Raw genomic sequence first — 16874 nt, forward strand, 5'->3', positions numbered from 1 at the left:
CATGCCAGCGACAGCCGAGCCGTTGCCTGGGCATACAACTCCGTATCGCCAAAAACATGCTAAAGGGATTAAGAGCTGATTAGCTGGCAGGTTTCAAGTAATAGTTCCCAGCGTTGGACCGCAGTGGGCTCTGCAGGAACCAGCCCCTGATTCATTTTTGTCTTACAGTCAGCATGATGAAGAGGGATGAAGGAAACCGATGCTGAAGTATCTAATGCTCTTGCAGACTCACAGAGCATCCTCAGGTAAAGGATGTGGGATTCACCTCCCTTGGCGTTCGCCATATGAAAAAATAATGCTTCCACTTTAATGCAGTTGTTAATTTTCTACAGATAGTAACGACAGAGAGAAAAGGGCCTCTGAGGACGAGCCTGATGATCTAAAACAGCCGTCCCAGGCAGGTGGACTGAATTGCCCTCTGCAGGATACTAAGGGAGGGGGTCTTGCTAACGGCTTACATTACAAACCCCACTTTTGTTCTGGTGATTAAATTGACCAAATCATCTTCAAAGGAAAATGTGGGGGGGCACAATCCTTAAAATAGTTTAAACTCTGTAGGGAAAAGCACTGGAAAGCCTGGTGTCCTCCAGCAAACGCCCCTTGAGCTGGTGTGGCTCAGCAGATGTAAGTGCCAGCCAGGAAAAACTCCAGATGGTCCCAGTGACACAGTGGCACTGATCAGGGGCAGCCCCCTGCGCCCCACTCTGGCACCGCAGCACGGATGCTGTTCCCACCCGACAGATGTTTGCTGTGCATGAAACAACGGGATGGCTTCAGTCCTCTTCCAAGCAGGCAGGTGTCACCAACAGGACTGCTGTCACAGCACGGACCACCTTGGGAGCCAGGAGGATTAGGGCTAAGCCTAGGTGTGCAAATGAATGCCAACTTTGCTCTTCCTTCCCCTCCATTGCTAGGAGAGCAGGAATACAACCATGGTTTTAAGATTTCCAGGAGAGAGAAGATGGCTGTCCCAGGCAGAAGCATCAATGTTACAGGCTTGGGAACAACTGGCTGGAAAGCTGCCCTGCAGAAAAGGACCTGGGGGTGTTGATCGACAGCCAGCTGAATATGAGCCAGCAGTGTGCCCAGGTGGCCAAGAAGGCCAACGGCATCCTGGCCTGTATCAGAAATGGTGTGGCAGCAGGAGCAGGGAGGGGATCGTGCCTCTGTACTCGGCACTGGTGAGGCCACACCTCGAATACTGTGTTCAGTTTTGGGCCCCTCACTACAAGAAGGACACTGAGGTGCTGGAGCATGTCCAGAGAAGGGCGACGGAGCTGGTGAGGGGTCTGGAGCACAAGTCTGATGAGGAGCGGCTGAGGGAGCTGGGGTTGTTCAGTCTGGAGAAGAGGAGGCTGAGGGGAGACCTTATTGCTCTCTACAACTACCTGAAAGGGGGTGGTGGTGAGGTGGGTGTTGGTCTCTTCTCCCATGTAACTAGCGATAGAACGAGAGGAAATGGCCTCAAGTTGCACCAGGTTTAGGAGGTTTAGGCTGGATATCAGGAAAAATTTCTTTACTGAGAGAGTGGTGAAGCACTGGAACAGGCTGCCCAGAGAAATGGTGGTCACCATCCCTGGAGGTGTTCAAGGAACGTGTGGACGTGGCATTGCGGGACATGGTTTAGTGGGCATGGTGGTGTTGGGTTGATGGTTGGACTTGATGATCTTACAGGTCTTTTCCAACCTTCTTGATTCTGTGATTCTGTGTGATCTACGACATCCCATAGATGAGCTGCCCCAGCACACAACCATGGTATGCACAGCCCTGCCTCAAGGATGCAGCAGCCAGGACAGGGAACATCCTCAGCACCACCTGCATCCGTCCTTTCCCTACCCCGTGGCTCCCCAAAAGGTGAACGACAAAACTTAAAGCACCCCAATAAAGTCCCACGGATGGTATTAAACTGGGAGCTCTTCAACGGCAGGCATCAGATGTGAAAGTGAAGGTGAAGGTGGGCGCGCACCCATGGCTAGGAAGAGATCACTCGGTGCCCAGCCTGAGCTTTAGGATTTTCAAGAGCTTTTGGGAACTTGCTCAAGCTGCAGCAGGGACAAGATAGGTCTGAGGTATGCTGGGAGATGGGAGAGGGAGATTCCCAGGTCCTTGCCCACCCCAAGGTTAGGGAAAACTCTCCAGCGCCCCAGCAAACAGCAAATCCATACAGAAAAAGCCCTCCACAATGGGGAGGGAGCAGCTGCTGTTGTCAGTGCCTCCTGGGCTTGTCACGGCTGCCTCTTACCCCCTGCCTCCCTAGCCAGATCCTCTGACATCCAACACCGCCTCTGCCAAGCCAGCCCAGTTGGGTTCCCCCACTAATGCAAGCAGAAAAACCATCCTTTGGGGGCTCCTTTAAAGCAGTGCCTCCCCCCCTCAAAAAAGACTTAGTCAAAGCAAATGCCAGACCCATTAAGAGCAAAAGACCTCACAGCCAACAGAGGAATGCTTGGGCTTGATGGACTGTTTATAGAGTCTTTTATAGGAAGGATGGGTAACCTAATCCCAACTACAACATTTTTTATGCTGCTCTATGAGGGTTCAGCTGTGATTAAACTGTTGGCACAGTCCCATGGCACATAAAACCATGGAGACCAGCAAGTCTCATCCCCGCCGGAGCCCTGCAAATGCAAGCAGCGAAACTATTCCAAGCATTAAAGGCCGGCGAGCCCTGCCGCGGGCCATCCCTGCTCACACCTCCAACGGGCCTCGCTATCTTAAGAGACCAAAATAAAAGCAACTTGGCAGTCGCTGCGCTGATCTCTAGTGAATATTTACCCCTGCTGCAGTCTAGACCAAGGCAAAGGATAACCACCCCTCCAGGACTCATTTTGGGTTGTAGAAGCTGGGTGCAGGACATGCAACTGCTCTTGCAAAACCGTGCTCTCAGCAGTGGGCTTCAACATCCTTTTCTCCTAGAAGCAGTCCCAGGACCAGCACAGGGCCCTCCACCATCTTCCTAAAACACTGGATAAATCCCATAGCAACATTTTCTGAGCACTTGAAACACTTCATTTTGAGCCAACCACACTAAACTGAGATGATGAGAGCTGTGTGTCCCAGCTGTCCCTCCCGGGCTGACGCTCCGTGGCTGGAGCTGAGGCCGTGGCCCCCAGCATGGGCAAAGTCTTCCCAGGAGCCAGCCTCTGTGGAGAGGACATCCAAACACCTCCAGTCAGCTCAGGCAGACGTTGACCCAGGAAACCATACCCACCTGGGACAAACCACCCCCAGGGTGCTCTAATTTGACTGTCTGAGAAGGAAATAAAGACTTGGAGGGGGAGAGATTGAAAGAGCAGGTACCTCCAAGCCCAGGCTTGGCACAGGGTCACACCAAACCCACGCTGGAGGACAGGCTTGTGCAGTGAAGCAAAGCCCCCCTCTCCAGACCCTCAGCTTAGCTGGAAAGGGGAAAAGAGGCGGGGGGCTGGGGCAGGAAACCCCTCTGCCACAATGCGTCGATGGGGACTGTACATGGGATGTGCATCCTCAGGGAGCAGGACTACTCAACGTCAGACCACAGGGTCTCCCTCGGTGTGGCTGGTGGGTGGGATTTCTTCAGGCAATTTGAACATGATGTTTGCTTCATTTTATTGTTATAGAATTGGAACAGAACCAAGGCTTTTCTCTTTTTTTTTGGCTTTTTTGACTCATCCATCAATTTGTCTGGTCACCCTCATGATAATCCCTGGCACGATGGGGCCACCACACACCCATTCCAGGTGGGGTCCCAACACTCCCGTTAGCCCACAGCCATGCGAGGTGGCCTCTCAGAGTTAAAGCTCTGGAGCACATCGAGCACAAGAGCCTACCATCAATTTCAAACCCTTCTTCTGCATCAAATAAAAGATACCACCACCTCAGAAACCCTGCGTTGAGCATCCTCTGCCGCAGAAGACAGAAGAGGGACGTGTCCCTCAGTGCACAGCTGGGTTCTTTATGTGGGATGGCACTTTGCCAGCAGTTTTATTTTAGCCCTGCACAAGCATACAGCACATTTCTGCCGCTGAAGGGAAGGAGACCCCGCCGTGCTTTCAGATGCTATCACCTGAGCCTGTGCACCCATGGGGTTTCTCCTTCTAGCACGGACCCCAATGCACTATGTGCAGGGCAATGGGCACCTTGATGGAAACACAACAGGGCGAGCATGCCGCCGTGGCTCGGTGAGCTGCCGGCACCCCCGGTAGACCCACAGCAGGGGCCAAGCCCTTCTCCACCCCTCTGGCCACTGAGCAATTCGAGGCTGGTGGACGACACACCCAGGGCTGACTTCGCAAATCCCATTTTTTTCCCTTTTCCCTCTGTAGCCCACACACCGAGGACCTCCCAAATGCATGGTAAAATGCCGGGTCAGCTTTCCAAGGGCTCAGCACCCACAAGCAGGAGCTCAGGTCATATTTAGGCCACCCAAATTAAAGGGCAAGACTTCTCCTTGAGGATGACCTCTTCGCTTCCCCCGGCACGAGGCCACGTGGGTAGCCCCCACCTCTCCATCCAGCACGCCACGGGGACACACGGGCTCCACCAGTCCCTCCTGTTGGTCCCCAAACATGCCACTCCCAAACCTACCGCAGCCCCTGGCAGTGTCCCCTACACATCCCTTTACTTTCCAGTCCAAAATTCAAGCCCCGCCATGCAGCCCCACCTTTTCTTACACAGAGACACATGGAAACAGAGAGCAGCAAAGCAGCACCGCAAGACCAGCCCAGAGAAGTTGTACTTCACCCTCAGCCCCACACATAAGCAAGGACGGGCTTCTGCAATGCCAAGGGATGAAAGCAAAAGCCAGGGAAGAGCCGGCTCGCTCAGCTTTTGGCATGTGCCCACTTGTCCCCCATGTGCACACCCACGAGCTGTGTCACACCAGGATGGGGACAGCCACTTGCTCAGCCCCAGTGCTTGGCCCAGAGGGACCAGCCTGGATGCACTGCCCAGCAAAGCCTTATTTGCACGTCTGCACCTCCTGCCTGTCCCGTGGCTCGCCATAAACCAGAGGAGCCCAGGAGACCACCCCAGCCGCTGCTCGACCCAAGGAGGAGCATCAGCAACCTCCCGGAGCGGTGCAAGGTTTAGCCAAACCCAGGAACAGAGACTAGACAACAAATGGGAGCAGCTGCCAGTAAATTCAGTGTTTCCAGAGGATCTGTGTTTATCAAAAGCTGTCGCTCTCCAGCCCGAACAGGTGTCAGTCACAGCAAAATCTCGTGGCAGCTATTCAATTTGAAGGCACAAGAGTTTGACATCAGACCAAAAAAAAAAGAAAAGCATCATTAGCAACTTCTCTGCTCTCCATCTAGCCTACAGCCTTGCAAAAAGAAAGGTGATGAGCCAAAAGGAGGAAAAAAACAGGTGTATCAGGCACTGGTTCTGTGCAGGAGCAGCGCAGCCACCTGAAGCAGGCATCTCCCCATCACCAGGTGATGCTCAGAGCAGATCTGGCCCCCCCGTGACAGAGCCAGATCATCAACCGTCACCCAACTGCCACGGGTGGACTCAAAGCAGCACCCACCTACCCCAGAACGGCTCCATCGCACAGCTGAGCTGGCCTCATCCCACCTGCAGACTCGCTAGCTGCCTGCTGCCTGGAGATTTACACCGAGCATGACACAGAGCAGACCCTGCGCTGCCTGTTCAACACTTCCCACTAGCCAGACACCAACCCCTACTAATGCTGCCAACATCCTAATTAGCACCTTTCCCGTGCCTGCCCTGCTCCCGACTGCTCTGCATCTGTCCGAGGACTCTCTCCGAGGTTCCCTGAAGGTAGAGCAGACAAATGGGGACAAGTCCCGGAGGCAGTCGGCACCCCTTCCCCTCCAGAGCAGCTGGCGCAGCCTGCTCCTCCAGCCCACGCCAGCACCCCACTGCTCTGCTATGTGTCTGCTGTCAAGGGATTTCCACACGGCATCATGCACACTTCTGTGTTTATCCTTTCCAAGCCTCCAGAGCGGTGCTAACACGCGCTGAGGACGGGAGAAGCCCAGGAGGGTCCTTGTTACACAGGGACTACCCATCCCTCTGCAAGGCAGGTGAAAGGAGCGGGGCTTTGTCCCAGTTTCAGCATGGTTAGGGCGGCTCCAGGCTCCACCAGGGGAATGAATTTGCCCAACCTGGCTGGAACCCGTCCCTGGTGGGGCTGCTCTGCTCTGCCTGCCTCGATCCACCCCCTCGCCGCCACAGCACCGCACCCCACACCAGGCAGGAGCAAGCTCGGAAGGGCAGACATCTCCATTCCACTGCCCAGCACGCTCCAGCACCGGGCAGTTAATACCCTGCCACCAGCCATTCCCCACATCCACACACCGGCCACTCTCTGCTCCCCAGGGGAAAATAAAAAACCCATCAGCCGCTTGTTTCCCCTCCCGGAGCTGTGCCCGTTTCTACGCCAGAGCAGCGAGGAAGCCACGTGCCTGCTCGGATTTAACACGCAGGTGCTCTCTCGGCGTGCACGCAGGCAGCTTGCACGCCGGGGCGTGCATACAAAGGCTGGGGACGAGCACACAAAACCAGCACTCAGCCACCTGCAAGGGCTCTCCGCAGGCAACCTTGGAGGTGGCAGGGATCCTGCAGGAGAGATCTGCAGGAAATGCTTTCCCCAAAGCTGGCATGCCACAATTATCTCTCTGCAGCCTGGCCAGGCCCCCTCCCTGCAGGCAAAGCGCTCCAGCCAGCTTGTACACCTTGGTTTATTTCATCCACGCTGCCCCCAGTTCATGCATTTCTCCTGCTCGCTTTGTCCCCTGATACCAGACAGGCTTAAAAGTAAAACAAGGCAAAGATTTATTAAGTGAGGCTCACCGTAAAGGTTTCCGAGTTGCAGTTGTGGATCCTGGAAACAGGATTACAAGCAAAGCAAATCATGAAACGCGACCGTAACCTCTGCACGGCGAGACGTGACCCCTCACGTGCTCCAGCCCATCTCACACCCAAGCATGTGGCGTGCACTGTCTGGGGCGGCTGCCTGGCCAGCTCGCAGCCGCTCGCCACCACAGGAACCTCTCCCCGATGGCCTGGGGCTTTTTCCACCTCTCCTATGCTGCACCCAACTCATTTAGCTGGTCCAATCCTGATCTGTCATGATCCTGATCTTTCAATCCTGATCTTCGGCAGCTAATGACTTTCTACCGTACCCATCGCCCTGTGCACCAAAATGCAAACCAGCTGCATGTGTATTTGTCAGTCCAGAGCACTTCTAGATCTTATTCAAGATCACAAACAGCTTCGAACACATCCTCAGAATAGGTGGTAGATACAGGGTAAAAGCATCATCGCCAGGTGAGTCCCATCACCTCTATCCAACACAGCCCACCACACAGCTCTGGTCATACAAAAAGCTGAGCTTGCAAGAAAGAGATGCATGTCATGAGAGAAAGGCTTGAAGCCAAACTCACAGAGGCAGCATCTTGTCCATATCCAGGCAGAACGAGCTGCAGGAGCCAGCAGCAGGGAAGGATGCTGCCAAATCCCCCCAGGACTACCAGCCGTGGCCACCGGCCCGTGCCTGGAGAGAACAGAGAACAGGCAGATAGGGGTCCTGGTAGGACACACACACCAGTCTCTTGAATGAAAGCAACCACACACCTGGAGGCATCCGAACAGCCTGTTCCTGCCCAGTTTGTGCTCAGACACATCATGCCCAACCCTCTAGTCTCAGCGAGCAACCCAAGCCAAAGTACTTGGGTTCACTGGCCACCCCGCATGAATGAGTGGCCTCCCGGGAGGCTCAGAAAAGCAGGAGCTCCTCTGGAGACTGAAGAGGACTCCCTGTCCCCTGCTCCAAGAGAGGGTGTTCCAATCGGTCCTCCCTTGCCCTGAGAGACTCTGGGATAGGAAGAACCTGCATTGCTACACCATGGTGCCACACCATGGTGCTTCTCATCCACAGCCTCCCACGACCCCTGTGCACCAGGGCTGTGGAGGATGGAGATGCCTTCTCTCTCCCGCATCCCTCTGCTGAAGTTGTCCAAGCTCACAGAGGGTCTGGACAGGGGGTCCAGAGGGTCCAGCCCCTGTTTGACACTCCTCGCCCTCCCTGGCTCTCCCCCTCCCCTGCCTCACAGCAGCAGAGCAGTGCTGCACCAGCCCCCCAACAAGGGTCCCTGCAAGCCATGGTGAGGATGTGCAAACCAGAGCTCACTACACTCTGGCAGGGCCCCCCACACTTCAGGGATGTGTTTGGGGAGCTGGGATGACACTTCCCACAGAGCAGGACTTGTTTCAGCCTGCCACGAGGCAGATGGACCCCAAATAAGCCCAGCCCAGCTGGGCACCGGCAGCGAGCTGCTTGGCGTGGGATAACCCTCGCCTTGGGATATGGTTTGCCCTTTGGTCTGCTGCGGACCAGGTGCCTCCACGACCCCCAAAGCCTGGGTAGGAGCAGAGGGGAACCAAGCCCTTCGCAGCCAGCCCAACCGCGTCCCCCTCCTCTCCCATGCCGAGGGCTCAGCAGCCAGCCGCAGGCTGCCCAGGAGCCCGGCCGCGGAGCCCATTGTTCCCTTTGTCTGGCCTTTTGAGCACAAGCCCGCGCAGCTCAAGGCGTCCCCTCCGCTGCAGGGATGTTCACATGCTCGGCCACCCTCGCCAACCCCCCCCCCGACCCGCTCAGCCGGCGGGCAAGGGGCTGAGCACCTCCCCTAAACCCAGCCTTCGCCCCCCACAAGGTGAACCCTGGGCTGAGGGTAGCTCCTGTCCTCCCCCAGCTCCAGCCAGATGCTCTCGCCCTCCGAAATGCCGAGCGGGGCAAAGGTGAGGACCAACGGGCATTTTCAGGGAACCTCACCCATGCCCGGCTACCCTGCCAAAATCAAGAGCCTGCACAAGGCTGGAAGGCATTGCCGCACCCGGAGGGTCCACCATCACGGCCACGGCGGCGAACACCCGGAGCGACATGGACCCCCCCGGCGCTTTGCCTCGGAAGGTGCAGACAGTCTTGAAAGCCAAGTTGGGAGCTGGGGGGGCAGCAGGACCCCCACCGAGCATGGGCATCCAGCGTCGGAGCCTGGAGAAGACACCTTCCCCCTCGGGACAGACCTCAAACAGTGCGTCCTCCACGGGAGGCTGAGCCAAAGGGATTCCTGGTTTCCCACCCACCTCCAGCAGCGTGCTGGGGGGGATGCTCAGGGAGGAGATGCAGAAAGCACCCTGCATTCTGCAGGCCAGCATCAGGGGCTTCCTGAGGACCCCAGTACCCAGGACAGGCAGGGGTGGGCTTCTCCCTGCCCCGCGCACTCCTGCCTCCACTCTCCATCGCTCCTGGTTTTAAACCTGCTGCTTGAGAACTAAAGAGCAAGTGAGAAAATATAAAATAATGAATGACCACCCCTTCATCACCCTTTTCTTCACACGTCCCACAGTTCGACGCACCTCTGTGCCCCCCCAAGCTGCATCTTTTCTGAAGCCCCCCCGTCCCTGTACCTCTCCTGTACAAGCATCTTCGCCCTCCTTTCCCAGCCTTTCCCAGTTCTGAGTTGATGCTTTCAAAGAGCCATCCACAATGACTTTAAGATCTCTTTCTTAAAATGCTAATAAGTAATTTAAAGACTGCCACTGTGCATGCATGGGTTTAGGGTAATTTTTTCCATGTGAATCTCTTTTCATTCATCACTGACTACATTTAATCTGCCACTTTATAGCCTGGTTATCCAGTGTCATGAGATCCTTTTACAATATTTTAAAGACAACTGTTGTTTTTATCATCCTGAATAATTTCGTATAATCTGCAAACTTTCTCGCCTTTGAGTTCCCACCCCTTTCTAGCGTGTTTATAAATACGTCGCGCAGCGCAAGCCTCACACTGACCCCCGTCCAGTGGGAAAACTGACTCTTTGTTTCCCCCTCTTTAAGCAGATTTTAATCCGTAAGAGAGCCCTTCCTCTAAAATTACTGGTCTGGAGTCTCCTGGATCACCCAGGGAGCTCTTCTTAAAGGATGCTCTTGCCGTTTGCTCTGGCCCCAATATTCGTTTTACCGATTTATTCTGAAATACAAGCTCTTCTGCCACCACTTCAGGGCAGTCTCTCAGCCCTGCCCTGAGAAGGAAAGCTCCTTGGCAGAAGTACCCTTGGTCACGGCCATTTGGGGGGACGCTGAAGTCGTTCCTCATCTCCCAAAGCGCTCCGTCCTGGTCAGTTTTAACCTCCCGATTCTCATTTGTTGGGGAGGGACCAGGGGGGGAAAATTCATTTCTTCTCACAAGTTATTTTTCAAACTCCTCTCAGCCTGCCATATATGGTTTTGCGTTCACCACGCCACAGTTTCTGATTTTTTTCTGTTTTCCCCTTTTAGACACCACTTCCACTTTCTGAAGAACATCTTTTTACCTCCAGTGACCTCCTTCAATTTGCCATTTAATCAAGATTTGTTTTCTTTTTTAAAACTCATACGTTAAATGGCTGTGTGCATTTATGCTCAGCTTTAATATCATTTCCCACATCACGTGCAAGTATTTCACTATTTTAGCTGCTCCCTTCGGCTAGCTCCTTCATTTTGCCTGACTTACAAAATGATACTGTGCAGTATTTTTAAGTGCTGATCATTTTACAGATGCGGTGGTCTGCCTCTAAGAGAGGTAAGGTGGAAAGAACATCATTTATGAGACCAACTGATAAAGTTTCACCAACTTTTGGAGCTCACCAGCCCCTTCTCGTGCCTGCCGAGAGACTGAACCTTCTCCCATGCAGCCAGTCCCACACCTTGCACCGCACTGTGCATGATGCTTGGGTCTAAATCAAGAGATCCTCCTCTCGTGGGCTCTCCGAATAGCCGCGATTATTTGCAGTCACTAAAACGACAATTTCTGAATAACGCCCCTATGTGACATGTATGGAGGCATGGACCATGCACAACTATAGTTGTGTTTTCTGCCCTCATGGCCCGTTTCATCTCCCTTAACATTTGGCAAACGGTGCCGCAAGTCGGGTCAGAGGGGTAGCAGAGACCTACTGTTGCTCCCTTCAACCCGAGCACGGAAATACAGAGAGGGGCGGACGGCACGACATGATTCTCGCTCCTTTGCCTCCATCCTGCTTTGCTTGGGGGGGCCAGCACGCCCCACACACCGTCCCCAATGCCTGCACCCTGGCACAAATTGCCACCCATCCAGCGTGTTCCTGAAACACCCAATATTGGTATAAAGCCAGTGTCAATGTATCCCTGCACACCCCCCGGGCACCTCTCCTTCCTCGCACCCTCCTAGCTGCCGCCTCCCGGCCCCCGAGGGGTCCCTGCCCGCCTCCAGCATCCCCAGCGATACCCCCCCCACTCCGTGCTCCCTGCATCCCTGGGTACCAGCCAGGGCAGAACCCCCTCCCAACCCCCCACCAGAGCGCTGCCTCTCCCTCCCGCGCTGCACGTCAGTGCCTTATCGTGGGAGGCCCCGTCATTACCCCCTTATCTAACGGCTGAACTTTTGCCTCTGAGGATCTCCCCACTACCCCCATCCCGACGCGATCCAACGGGCAGCCGCGCTTCGCTGCGGTGTCTCTGCAAACCGCAAGCCAGGTTTGGGAGGGATTGCAAACCAGGATGGGAGCCGACGGGGGTCTTTCTCGGTAAAAAAGGCCTTTTTGCAGGATGGGAACCCCACACCCGCTCTGGAAAGACCCACGCGCAAACACCCATCTCAGCAGGGTCGGTCTGTCAGGAGCGGGCGCGTGTTGGGGCAGGAGCGGTGGGCTCAGGCTCCCGTTTGTCACAGCTCCAGCTGCGCTCGCACAAAAGCACTCGGGCCTCGGGACGTACCTCAGCATCCAGTGTTTACCCAGCTCCTCAGGCAGGTTTCGCAGCCCCGCTGGTGCCCACCCCTCTTTACAGCCAGCTCAGGTATGTGTACACAAACGGCCCCAACTAGTGCAGGCAGATCCTTAGCCCATCTGCAAAGGGGACTGCTGCTCCCATCCTTGGGGAACAGCCCCAAAGCCCCTCAGCAGCATCCCCAAGGCACAGCCATGTCCCCTTCTCACTCCCGGATCCCTCTGCACAGGGTGTCCCGAGGAGCTGGGGGACATCGGTGGCTGCGCCAGCTGTCCCCTACAGCCCTGTCCCCTTGGCATCTCCCTCCAGCCTCTGCTCCTCAGCTTTTATCACCCAGAGAAGCTGGAAATACAGCAGGGATCGGGAGTAACTGCTGCTCCCGCCCGGGAAAAGCGGAGGAGCCGAGTGGCAACAGCAGCTAGACAGACGTTTAAATCAGGCACCAATTTATTTGGTCTCCAAAAGGAGCTTTCCCTGTCGCTGCCCCAGTAACACAAAGGGCAGGTGGGTGCAAGGAATGCACCTTGTCAAAAATTAACCCAGGAAACAGGGTCGGGGAGGGGAGGCAGCGGCGGGGAGACAGGCAGCAGAGGACCGACCCAAAACCACGGTCTCTGCTCCGTGCCTCAGTCCCATTTGTCAAAAATTTGTTTCCAGCCTGGACTCAGGACAGCATTCGCAGCTCAGGAGTTCAAACACGCGGGATGGATCGGCTCCTTGACAGCTCCCGTGTTTTTCCCATGGGTTTCCCTGGACCTGCCACTCCACCGCATCCCTCCAGAGCGTGCTGGGCTCGCCGGGATGCTCCCGCAGCTCCCACGGTCCTCGCGCACCCTGGGCACACGCCAGCTCCCTGGAGCACTGAGGCCAAAGCAACTGCCCTGCTGTGACCTGTAACCCCGAAGATATGGCTAAAGTCTTCCTCCACTGAGACCACGAAGCCGGACATAACGAGGCGCAAACCAAGCCCTGTGTTCGCTGGCACCCCCCCCCACCACCCCTGGGCCTGGAGGAGGCTGCGGAGGTGCTCAGCAGCGGGTCGTGACTGACCATGTGTACAAGAGATTTTAACACTAAAATATGCTACAGCGTACATAAAATACAATACACTATATATTATGTACATGTGTGCAATATAATATCTGCATAATGTATATTGTGTACATTTTAATCATTATTAACTACGTAGGAACACAAAGGCCCTGCCTCAAGCTTGCTCGGAGGATGGGCACGGGTGTCCGCATCCAGCACTTCAGCCATGGCGTGCCCCAGGGATGCCCACCATGGGAGAGGATACGACCCTCCCACTCCAGCACCCCTCTCCAAGCCCAAGGCCGGGCTCAGGACCGCAACCGCCCACCACAGAAGGATGCTCAGTATCAAGCTCCCTCGCCCGCCTGTCATGCTGCTTCCCAGCAAAACTCAGGCCAGGCAACTCTCCCTCGCCCATCAGAGCCCGCCGCCGCCTCTGCAACACCGGCTCCCGGGCTGCCTGCACCCTCACAGGTATTAGGGCCATCTAGTTTCTTCTTTCACATTTTTTGGCACACGGCTGGCTTTCTTCCAGCCTTTGGGAAACTTGCCAGCACCGCAAGGTTTATGAAAAGTTAACTCCACCGGGGTGAAGAGCGCCTTCGGGTTTTTTTTCCCCCCTCGCACGCGAGTTAGCTAGGCTGTTGATTTTAAAATACCTAAGTGCCCTTCCCAGCTCCCCCCAAAAATACCTCGGAAGTATCAGTACTCCAGATACGCGTGCGGCATACGCCAGCAGGAATACAAAGAGGAGCCGTTAGTGATAGCGGCACTGTTACCAACCGGTGTGGGATCCAGACCCTTCCAGGACTCCTTTGTTCTTGACTTTCTGGTTTTGTTTTTTTAAAAAAAACACAAAAAAACTTTCCTTTTATAAGCCTGAACTTTCTCAGCTGCAGATACGTTACCTTGCAACTGCCTTAACAACTGTACGCAATTCTTAACCTCTGCTTTATGTACGTTGTCATCCACCTCCCTGTTTTCCATATTGATTTATGTTTTACGTTCTTTTCACATTTCCTTTTAACAGAGCCGGTTTTAACCAAACAGCCTTTCCTCCCGAGCCCGAGACACACATTCTGCTGGCCAGTGAGTAATCAACTTCCAATTTTCATGCACACTCCTGTTTATATTTCCTTCCCTATCGGCTTTGTTTCTAATTAAGGTTTGTTAAATGCAACTGAATATATAGCGTACAGAGAAATATAAAGCATGTAGATAAATAAACACCACACACACACACGCACTGACTAAGGCTGCGCTTTCAACCACGGATCCCAAAGCACTTTGTCATGTTCATTAACAAAACCTCGCGGCTCCCTTGGGAAAGACGCTTGTATTATTTTACGCCTTGTAATTAGGAAAACTGAGGCACAGAGGAGACAAGTGAAATTACCAGCATTACAGAAAAGCTCTGTAGCAGAGCTGGAAACAGGACTCAAGAGGCAGGATCCCCAGGCAAATAACCAGAACGCGTTTTTCCCCTGAACGCGCCTTTTTTTCCCCCATTTTGGCCCTGGAGCTGGCGACAGCAGCACGGAGGGCATCGCCAATGCAGAGGTGCCCTGCGGCCAGGGGGATGCGGTGGGGTCCAGCCCCCATCTCCTTGGCCCGCGGCCGCTGTTGGGTCAGTTTTCCCCCACTGATGTGGCCCAGAGCATCCAGACGGATGCCGCGTCCAAACATCCCAGGGAGCCCCGGGAAGAGGCAGCTCCCAAAGGGGAGGAAGGAGCAGAGGTGCACCGGGGGAGCTGCGCCCTGCACGCTTTCGCCTCGCCAGCTCTCCAGAAGCCTTTGCAAGGAGAGGAAGGCTGGGACGTGGCAGCTGGTTGCCACATGCTGCAAGCCACCACCACAACTCCACGACACACATACACACAAGGCAGAAGGCGACAGCGGGGGCGCGGCGGGGACCCCACTGACCCCAAATCAATGTGTCAGCCCCAGACAGGGACGATCGCTGGAAGCACAGCGCAGGGCCCCCATTGACCATCTCCCCGGGAGTGTCCGCATCCACGGAGGAGCACACCTTACAGCGATCATCTCGGGTGGGTGAAACCCCCCGCCAGCGCTGGCCGCCCCCATGTCCCCAGATGTATATTCCCCAAGCCTTGGGATGAGCCCAGGCGCTCATGCATCCAGTCCCCAGTGCTCCTGCCACGATGGTGGGAAGGTCACCCACGTCTTCAAGCAAGTGTGCAAGAGCCCCGGGAGCCGGACACCGACCCCCTGGCACCACCCGGCAGCTCCTCTTGGTGTGCAGGAAGGGCAGGGCGGGGTGGAGGTGTCACCCTGTCCCTGCACAAGGTGCCTGGCTCCCTCCCCTGCCATCATCAGCAGCGTCGGCTCTGCACGGCCCAGCCCGCTCGGGCCCCGCTGGCCGAGAACAAACCCCGTTGTAAGTGTCAACGCCGCTGGCTGATCAGGCCAGACATCCCACGTGGACACATATGCTCCCACAAACACGCTCATCACCCCAACCCCCCCCCATAATTAAAAACATACTGGGCTCATTTGAATAGCATAGCTGGCTAGCGCTCTCCACTGCAACGTAAATAGTCCTATTTATGCCAAGCTCCCATATTGTAAATATCACGATGTATAGCTGGCCAACCCATGAGTCATCTCCCAAAACTCCAACTTAATAAATGGTGCCTCATCCATGTTCCAGACAAGCACCGTCCATGCAGCTCCCACTGCCCGGCGCCTCCACGCCCAAGGCCAGCGGCGGCCGCCCAGCCTGCCCGCCAGCCCGGCGAAGCTGGGGGACAGCAGAGCCACCCGGCCCCTCGCGGGCTCGGACACGGCCCTCCCGTGACGGGCGGGAACCCGTGGACCACGCTGCGCCAGGACGAGCCGGTTTTTGGCCTGACACCTTGCTCGCACCCCGGCCCAGCCCGGCTCTCCGGTGCTTCCCGGGGCGCCCGTGCAGCGGGCGGGCTGGGGGCAGGCAGGCACGGCTGAGGTGGGCTCGGGAGCGGGGAGACGAGTCCCCCCGTGCCTAGACCCACCGCCGGGCTCCCGCCCGGCGCCTTCCCCGCGCACCCACCCCGCAGGAGCTCCCCACCTGCCGCCTGGCTCTGCTTTGTCTGAGCACCGGGGGAACTCGGCGGGGAGCCCAGCTCCTCCCGGGGACGCCGGGAAAGCCGCGCCGCCAACGGGGAGCCGGCCATGAGCTCCAGGATGCCGGCAAGGCCTTGCTGGGTGCGCCCCAGAGCCTCTCCCGGGCACCGGCAGCCGGCACGGCGTGGCAGAGCCCGGGCATCCCCGGGAGAGAGGCTCCGCGGTACCCAGCCAGCACCCGCGGACCTGCTGCGGGGGTGCCGGGTGCCGGCGAGGGATGCCCACCTTGGCGAAGGGATGGCGGAGAGAAGGGCGACGCGGGCACCGGGAGGGACTGGGGACGGGGCGGGGGGGGCCCTCGCACGAGGGGCCCCCAGCTCCGCACCGCGCTCCGGCGGCAGCACCTCCAGCTGGGGCAGCACTTCCCCAAAACTTCGCCTCCCCTCCGGTGCGGCGGAGGGGGTGCGGCGGGAGGGGGGAGGGCGACGAGGCGCCCCCCCCCGAGCAAGAAGGGGCAGAAAGCCCGAGGGGGGCTCGCCCTGCCCCAGAGGGGCCCCCGCCCCCGCGGCCCCCCCTTACCTTCCACGGCGGCGAGCAGGGGCAGGAGGGCGAGGGGCAGGCAGCAGAGCCACAGCGGCCCCATGGTGCGCGCCGGGCCGGGCATCAGAGGCGGCGCGGCCGGCGCTCCATGGAGGCGGCGGGGGAGCGGCGGCGGCGGAGCGCAGAGCCGAGCCCCCTCGCTGGGGCCGCCGCCGGCGCGGGCACGGCCGCGGGCACGGAGCGCACCGCCGGCCCCGCCGCCGCGGCCGGGCCGAGCCACCGCCGCCGCCGCGCGGGGGAGCGCCCCGCGCCGCCCGCCCCGCCCCGGGGCGCCGCGCTGCCGGCGGGGGCGGCGGGCGGCGGGCGGCGGCGGCGGGCGGGCGGCGGCGGGGCGGGGGGCGGCGGGGGGCCGGCGGCGCGGCGGGGGGCGGCGGGCGGGCGGCGGGCGGCGGCTCCCCCCGCCCGCCGATGGTTTCTCCCGGAGCTGTCGA

At 57.3% G+C, this 16874-nt stretch overlaps 1 protein-coding gene across 3 annotated transcripts in view; it reads right to left on the minus strand.

The window, feature by feature from the left end:
- The window catches only part of EPHB2 (EPH receptor B2), a 130908-nt gene extending 114401 nt beyond the window's left edge, over positions 1 to 16507 (minus strand). For 2 of the 3 annotated variants that reach the window (XM_059830000.1, XM_059829999.1), the window contains exon 1: positions 16423 to 16507. In XM_059830000.1, coding sequence (XP_059685983.1) covers positions 16423 to 16507 — 85 coding nt within the window. The remainder of the gene's footprint in view (positions 1 to 16422) is intronic. The other variant, XM_059830001.1, reaches the window with a different exon arrangement.
- Positions 16508 to 16874: the final 367 nt, after the last annotated feature.

Source organism: Gavia stellata, chromosome 27, assembly GCF_030936135.1.
Source record: "Gavia stellata isolate bGavSte3 chromosome 27, bGavSte3.hap2, whole genome shotgun sequence".
Lineage (NCBI taxonomy): Eukaryota > Metazoa > Chordata > Aves > Gaviiformes > Gaviidae > Gavia > Gavia stellata.